This window comes from Littorina saxatilis, linkage group LG3 (genome assembly GCF_037325665.1).
Source record: "Littorina saxatilis isolate snail1 linkage group LG3, US_GU_Lsax_2.0, whole genome shotgun sequence".
Lineage (NCBI taxonomy): Eukaryota > Metazoa > Mollusca > Gastropoda > Littorinimorpha > Littorinidae > Littorina > Littorina saxatilis.
The window spans coordinates 62,956,397-62,965,181 of record NC_090247.1 but is presented as its reverse complement, the minus strand read 5'-3'; the positions used below and the strand labels follow the sequence as shown (position 1 = coordinate 62,965,181).

Genomic DNA, 8,785 nt, shown 5'->3' with positions numbered 1-8,785 from the left:
TTACACAATTAAAAAAAACTATTACAGTAAAATAAAACATTAAAACGTTCATAATAAACAATAGTAAACAAGAATTTAAAAAAAAAATAGACCGCCCATGCCGGGAATCGAACCCGGATCTCTTTGGCCATAGTCGGAGACGTTTTCCTCCAAGCCAACAAATCTGACAATCGCCAGTAAACTCAAATGCCTATATTCCTCGCGCAGTGGTACACGCACGCAAAGCACGCAAAAAGCCTGGTGTGGTGTCGCTGGCTGGGCGGTTTATCAGCCGAACGGCTGTTCTATCCCACCGCGAATCGCGCCCGCCGTTAAGAGTGGCTTTTGTGTTTTTTGGGGCATTTAGGTCCCAGGTAACATTATGAAGTTTTAATACGATCAATCGGACCTATTATCAAGTTAGTGTATCAACTTTTGAACGAACTGTGCCCAGTAGTTTCCCAGCAATAAGCTGTTAAGTCGAGACGAACAGACACACAATTAAAGTCTGCAGGACCCTAGTACTGCGTACTCGGGGATAAATCATGAATTCTACATTTACGCTGGTGCCATGTGAATTGTGCACATAAATCGAAAGAAACACCTTGTTGTTGTTGTTGTTGTTGTTGTCGTTGTTGTTGTTGTTGTTGTTGTTGTTGTTGTTGTTGTCGTTGTTGTTGTTGTTTTCCCCTCCTGGCAGTTTTTTGCGGTGTTAGATAGACAGTTGAAGCTGTTGGTTAAAGTTGATGTTAGTTTTTTTTTAGTTTGTGTGTCTGTGTGTGTGTGTGTGTGTGTGTGTGTGTGTGTGTGTGTGTGTGTGTGTGCAGTGTGTGTGTGTGAGTGTGTGTGTGTGCGCGCGCGTGGGTGTGTGTGTGTGTGTGTGTGTGTGTGTGTGTGTGTGTGTGTGTTGGTTGTCGGTGCTTGTTTGGGTGTTGCTTTTCCATTTCCGCTGTGTAGTTTGTTGCATGGATTGGCCGTTGGCTTGTCTACTGGCAGCTAGTGCTTGAAGGGTGTGTGTTTGTTTGATTGTTTGGTTTTTTTTTTTATTGTATTTTGTATGTGTTGTTTGTAATTGTTTGTTTGTTTTGGTGTGTTGAAGCACACACACACACACACACACACACACACACACACACACACACACACACACACACACAAACACACACGCGCGCGCACGCCTGCACGAACGCACGTTCGCACACATACATACACACACACACACACACACACACACACACACACACACACACACACACACGGCCAAGTACAGGAACAAAACACAACATTCAGTCAGATGTTTGTTTAATTGTCTGTTGCATTCAATCATAAATGCATCATCATTTTGCAACGCCTTCCTCCCTTTGGGAATGACCGAGCGAACTAACAGATCTGTTCAGGCGAACATGTGACAAGGGTTTCCCTGCATTGTGTCACATTCCAAATATCTACATTTTACAACGTCCAATTTCAGTTATATGGTACGCAAGGCAGAAGAGGGTCTTTGTCATTGTCCTGTGCAATTGGGAGGGACTAGCTGCTTCGTGGAGGTTCTGGCTGATTGCATATCAACTACAGCCACCCCAGGATTTCTAGCAGCTATCCAAACGTGCGGTCGTGAGTTTTTGCATACGCAAGATCAGCCAGCCTACGCAGCAGATGTAAACGAAATGGATAAGCTCTGTTAACGCAGATTTAAACGAAATGGATAAGCTCTGTTAACGCAGATTTAAACGAAATGGATAAGCTCTGTTAACGCAGATTTAAACGAAATGGATAAGCTCTGTTAACGCAGATTTAAACGAAATGGATAAGCTCTGTTAACGCAGATTTAAACGAAATGGATAAGCTCTGTTAACGCAGATTTTAAACAAATTACCAATGTAAACACGTGAAACATCGTTCAGTTTTGTTAACTTTTTTGACGGCTCACTGAATCATACTGAAACAACAACAAAATTCTGAGGGTAGAAGTGGTCAAGGGCCTGTAACGTCATAACCAAATAGTGCACTCGTGTATTGTACCCATTTTTGAGTAGAAGAAAAGCAGGTCTTTAAATACGCTAACGGGTTTTTTTATACTAAAACATCTGAAAAAATATTCTACACTTGATGTGCTTATTGCAGTGTTGGGGGGGGGGGGGGGAGTGTTGCATTAATGTTGCATTTGTCATCATTAAGGTTTGGTTACAAAATTGATTCAGAAGAGATGCCAATCTGCAAAGGGAGCAGCAAGTAAAATGACAATAAAAGGTTTACTCTTGTTATATATGTCCATGGAGGGGTGTTCTTGCCTTGTCAAATGTGCGATTTAGTACATGTTCGCTAACAAGGGAAGAAACGCTTATGCATTTCTAACAAAGCAATGCAGTTAACATATGTTAGATATCCTGACCATCACGACTTCCAAAGGTATTTACAACAGCAATAGCATGAGTGATGGTGCGTTCATACGGGCACTGTCTTATGTACACATACACGAACTACGCTAAGTTTCAAATACTTACTAGAAAACACACACACTCAAACACACACACACACACACACACACGCACACACGCACGCACGCACACGCACACACACACACGCACACATACACACACGCACGCACGCGCACACACACTCACACACAATCTTAGGGACACACACACACACACACACACACACACACACACACACACACACACGCACACACGCACGCACGCACACGCACACACACACACACGCGCGCGCGTGCGCACCCCCACCCCCCCACACACACTTCAAAGTTGTCTCGGAACAGTGATAAGAATGCTTAATTTTGAAGAAAATAAATTGCACCCAGGACTACGATGTACTCTTTACGAATCCGTACAACTGTATATAGAAGGCACAGAACCACATAACAATGCTGCTTAACAAACAAAAAAAGCAACACGAATAGTACATGATATTACTCGGGGAGGGGTGGGGGGGGGGGTGAAGAGGGGGATCGAGAGAGAGGCATCGGATGTGGATGTGGAACGGCCTTCAACAAAAAGCAGGCTGCTGACCGGAAGGAACAAAGGATCTTATCTCAGCCACAAAATCACGGCATACATTTTCGTACCCCAAGTAAGACATTCATTCTAGTGTCATTACGTTTAAAATGTCTATGCCGTTAAAGGCTGTCTACCTGGTTATCAGGCACACTTTTCGAATGAAAGTTTTATTTCAAAGGGGTCACGTGATCGCCCCCGAAGTAAGGGTACTCCCTAAATCCACCCGACAAAAACGTAAGAGTTTATATTAATTAGGCGCTGACTGTCCACTGGCTATTTCTGGCATAAAGGAAGAACCTTCTCTTTACACTATTACACAGAGCTGGGGCTAACTCTATCGGGTAGATCAATAATTGGTCTATGCACACTTATACACATTTCTGGCGTTGACTTTTATCATGTTTCGCACGACGAGGTCTCAGTACTCTGACATACACAGCTACGATTCAGTCGTATTTCACATGTGGACAAAAACGTCTCGGCATACAGATACAACGACACACATCCGTGATTGACGCTTATCTCTGTAGTAGACATAGAGTATCCAGTACCCTGATACACAGAGCTAGGATTGACTGTAACATACATCTCTCATGTAGACAAAGAGGTCTCTGCATAATGATACACAAAGCCGGTGTTCACTCGTATCTCTCGTGGCGACACAACACTTTCTTCTCAGAGCTAGGATGGACTGTCATTGTATCGTTCATTTAAACTGCAAAGTCCCTATAAATATAAATACAGATCTGGGATTGAATGCCATCTCTCATTTTATCATCAAGGCAACGAAGTCCCTGCACAGAGCGTGTGTTGAATGCCATATCTCATTATTCATCAAGGCAAAGAAGTCCCTGCACAGAGCTTGGGTTGAATGCCATCTCTCATTATTCATCAAGGCAAAGAAGTCCCTGCACAGAGCTTGGGTTGAATGCCATCTCTCATTATTCATCAAGGCAACGAATTCCCTGCACATATCTTGGGTTGAATGCCATATCTCATTATTCATCAAGGCAAAGAAGTCCCTGTACAGAGCGTGTGTTGAATGCTATCTCTCATTATTTATTAAGGCGAAGAAATCCCTGCACAGAGCTTGGGTTGAATGCCATCTCTCATTATTCATCAAGGCGAAGAAGTCCCTGCACAGAGCTGGGGTTGAATGCCATCTCTTATTATTCATCAAGGCAAAGAAGTCCCTGCACAGAGCTTGGGTTGAATGCCATCTCTCATTATTCATCAAGGCGAAGAAGTCCCTGCACAGAGCTTGGGTTGAATGCCATCTCTCATTATTCATTAAGGCAAAGAAATCCCAATGCAGAGCTGGAATTGAATGTCATATATATCATAATTTATCAAGGCAAAGAAGTCCTTATACAGAGCTGAGGTTGAATGGAATCTCTCATTATTCAATAAGGCAAAGAAATCCTCTAACGATCAAGGATTGAATGGCATCTCTCATTATTTATTAAGGCAAAGTAATCCTCTAACGAGCAAGGATTGAATGTCATCGCTCATTATTTATTAAGGGAAATAATTCCACATACAGAGCAGTGGTTTGACTTCTTTATCTCAAGCAGAAAGGGACGACTCTGCACACTGGTACTGTCAGCTAGGATCGAGTCTGAACTCTCACGCAGAAAAAGATTAATCTGAACACAGATAGGTACCAGGATCGATACTGACCTCTTACGTAGAAAGGGACGATTCTGCACACGGATACACAGAGCTAGCATCGACTCTGATGTCTTACGTAGAAAGGGACGATTCTGAACACATTGAAATCAGCTAGGATCGTCTCTGAACTCTCACGTAGAAAAGGACGACTCTGCACATTGATACACCGAACTCGGGTTGACCCTTCTCTTGGCCACGACGGCCACACAGCGCGGCAACACGCAGCACGAGTGGCACGAGCTGGGCACAGAGTCTTTACAGGCGTCGCGGAACTTGCGGATCCTCAGGCAGTAAACCACGGGGTTCAACGCGCTCTTGACGAAGCCCAGCCACAGCAGGAGACACAGAGCTACAGGGGAGGGCCGCCCTGTCAAGGTGGTCACCAGCACCGCCGTGGCGTGGGGAATCCAGCACACACACAGCAGCAGGGACAGGATGAGGATCGTCTTGAAGGCGCGAGTCTTGAGAACCATGTCCTGCACCACCTGACGTCTTGCGCCGGCCGTGCGTCTCGCGCCCTTAGCCCCTGGGGAGAAACCGGATGGGGAGGAGAGATAGGACGGGTTCCCGTGAGGCTGGGAGTGGGGGTGGGCGTGGGAGTGGGACTGGGAAGTCCGCGGCCTGTTCTTAGTGGGAGTGAAGAGAGAGGGGGATATCTTATACCGGTGAAGCTCGTGAGTACCGTTAGCAGGAGCTGCGGTATTGTCAGCGCTGGAATGACGGCAGGTCGGTGTTCTTTGCTGCGAGTTTTCCAGCCTGTCTTGAAAAGCAAGGCCCGAACACTGTGCTGGGAGACTGTGAGATACATCCACAGTGCGATGATGCCGAATGTGTCCGTTGGATGTTCTGTTGTGGGCGACAGGGACAAGATTGAAAGGAGAAGGACACGAACACAGCGATGAAAGAGTCTGAGCTTGCTCCTTGGGTGACGGCACGCCTGGTGTGGCTACCTGTGCGCCGTTTGCAAACAAGTCTGAACTCGAAGAATCACACGCCTGCCTGCAAAAGTGTTCCGATGGGTGGTTGTGAGAATGACATTGGACATAAGAGGGGCTGCTCCGCAGAGCATTCAGAGTACATTCCGCCGAGGCAAGTTCGGAGTTGTACAGCTTGCCAGCATAGTGTGTGCCGAATGATGGCAAGGACCGTGACTGCTGTGATACACTCATTTCAGCTGTCCGCGGCTTTTTAAGAGACACGCTGCCTGTGACAAATTTGGCAGCCGGTGAGTCCTTCGGTTTAGTGTCTCTGTCAGACTCATGAATAGAAACATTTTCTGCGGCAGCGTATGAAACGTCCGAATTGAGGCAGAACTGTACCCTTTGAGGACTTTGTTGTTTACACGCATTGTCATCAAGATACTTGCCTTCCGTTAATTCCGGTGTGTCACAAACCTCATGCAAGCTGTCAGAACAACCCCTGTCCATTCCACACTTACCATCGACACCGTTTTGGCCTAAATGGGCCTTAAATCCAGGCTTACCATCGACACACGTATTGCCTAAATGGGCCGTGAAGCTACCGTCAGGAGAAAGAATATCCGATGTCACTGTGTGGGCATTTAAATGTCGACAATTCTCATCCCTTCGAGCAATGTCAGGAGAAACGCTGGGCATTGTTGTGACAAGGTTCTTGACAGAGCGCGCGGCTGGTGAGTCAGCACCAGAAACACACTCAGGCACGGGAAACACGGGAACGGGAAATTCCGATGAACGAAACCCGTGGGGCAAGTGCCGGTGAAGGCAAGGAGAGTTGACATACACGCTGCCCTGAGACGCCAACATGCACCGGGGAGATTCCGAGGTACGTGGACAGCTGGCTCCAGCATCTTGGGAATGTGATGAAGAAGAAGCATCAGTGTTGACTCTCATCGTCTTTCCACAGAAAGAACACAGCATTCCACCGGAAGCATTCGCAGAGAATTGGTCGGCAGTAGAGGATTTGCCAACAGAACCAGTCATACTTTTTGTAGATACACGGTAAGGCGAAGAAAGCCAACTTCCGACGGTTCGACTTGAACAACACTTCGCTTTGACGGTGTCGACACACTTGACCGGGGAAGACGTGACAGCGTGAACAGCAAAGTTCGCACAGTTTGAGTTGATGGGTAGAGTGTGCACGGACAAGTCTGCCGATCTGTCTGTCGCAGAATCTGCAGTGAACGTAAAACGCTCAGGACACGAGCGTGCTTTGAAATCTCCTGACACAAGGCTTGGACTCGTCACAGTGGATTGCTCTGCCGACGCAACCTCCCTCAAACCTCCGTGACAAGTCTTCGATCTAGCTGAGAAGTAGTCCGAAGATGATAGCACGTCTCTGAAGGGGCTGGGGGAGATAGGGGGATACTGTACCGGGGAGGAGAACCCCCTGAGGGCCCCCGTGATGGAGATACGAGGCTGGGGCCTGGGCAGGGCGGACCTGCTGCTCTGCGACATTCCGACGTCCACGGCGAAGTGATGCACCTTCACGCTCTTCCGCCGCACCATGCACACGATCCGTGCGTAGCAATACAAGATGGCGACGACCGGCGCGTACCGCGTGACCAGGCAGCGAAGCACCACGTAGCTCTGACTTGCAGGAGTCTGCTCGACGGGTACTCCAACACACTGCGGGTGGCCCGGGTAGGTGGAGAACTCCCCCCACCCCACCAGCGGAGGGAGGGCGGCGAGGAGGGAGAAGACCCAGGCGAGGAGGATGACGCCTCGCGCTCGCTGGACGTTGAGCTTCTCCTGGCGATGCACGATTATGAGGTAACGGTCAAGGCTGACCGCTAGGAGGAGAAAGGCGTTGAGGGTGACCAGCGTCTGCTGCAGCAGGGACTCCAGCCCGCACAGCTCGCCAAGCCAGTGGGACGACTCGAGGAACATGCCCAGCACCGACGACGGCAGGACGAGTAGACACAGCAGGAGGTCGGACAGTGCGAGCTGGGCAACCAGCAGGTTGACAGCAGACCTCATGGCGGCCTTTCGGTACACCAGCACACACACCACGCCGTTGCCCACCGCCCCCACCACCGCCGTCGTCGATAACACCGCCACCATCAGTACCTTCACGACCAGCGGAAGGGCTTGTGCCGGCGTCGTCGGTGTTGTCGTCGTGGTGGTGTCATCGTGGATGGAGGAGATGTTGGTTGTTGAGACGATGGTGATGGAGTTGATGATGAGACGTTCTGTGGTGGTGATGACGACTGGGGAAGTCATTGGTTGATGGCTGTGACGCCGAGTTCAAAGATCTGTAAGGCGACAAACACAAACAAAGCGGGAATGTTAGTCCCGAACTCAACGCATAATTACATTTAGTCAAGTTTTGACTAAATGTGGTAACATAGACTGGGAATCGGGACGAGGGTGGGGTGTATGTATGTTTGTGTGTCAGTGTGTTTGTGAGTGTGTGTGTATGTTTAGAGCGATTCAGAGAAAACTATTGGCCGATCTTCATGAAACTTCACATGAAAGTTCCTGGGTATGATATCCCCACACCTTTTTAAAAAAATTTTCGATACATGTCTTTGATGACGTCATATCCGGCTTTTTGTGAAATTTGAGGTGGCACTGTCACGCCTTCATTTTTTAAGCAAATTGGTTGAACTGTTGGTCAAGTAATCTTCAACAAAGCCCGGACTTTGGTATTGCATTTCAGCGTGGAGTCTTAAAAATTAATTAATGAATTTGCTCATTAAAGTTGTCATTAAAATCGATTTTTCGCAAACAGATTTAATATTGATTGCGTTGTATTTCTCATCTTCTCCTAAATTCAAAAATTAATGGATATGTCATGTTTACTCTAAAAATGTGCTCAGAATGAAAGAAAATAGGTTCAGTAAGTACTACGGACGCGTGCTTCGCGGCGGAGAGCGTGACCCGTCTCGGTCTTCGGTATGGTTAGCTGAGACTATCGGAATGTAGTTTCGGCGATGATTTGTTTGTGGTGTTGATCTTGACTAAATGTTTTTATATCGCTTCACGCGACTTGTTGAAGTGTTTGGGCGTGTAGCTACGCAGATGCGACTATATTAGACACAACTTTTTTTTTCTTCAATTAGCTAAGCTGATCTCGTGATTCTGGTAAAGAATGCAGTTTTACTTGCGTGTAACTTATAGTACAAAATAAGTAATGCT

General features: G+C 47.3%; 1 protein-coding gene across 1 annotated transcript; it reads right to left on the bottom strand.

Annotated features, from left to right (window-relative positions):
* Positions 1 to 4,036: 4,036 nt before the first annotated feature.
* Positions 4,037 to 7,893, bottom strand: LOC138961011 (uncharacterized). The gene has a single exon (XM_070332620.1). The coding sequence runs from the start codon at positions 7,865 to 7,867 to the stop codon at positions 4,799 to 4,801; it is 3,069 nt and encodes a 1,022-aa protein (XP_070188721.1). The 5' UTR covers positions 7,868 to 7,893; the 3' UTR covers positions 4,037 to 4,798.
* Positions 7,894 to 8,785: the final 892 nt, after the last annotated feature.

Bases quoted from the DNA above. Each gene is read 5' to 3' on its own strand.
- LOC138961011 (XM_070332620.1), bottom strand. From the start codon at position 7,867: ATGACTTCCCCAGTCGTCATCACCACCACAGAACGTCTCATCATCAAC.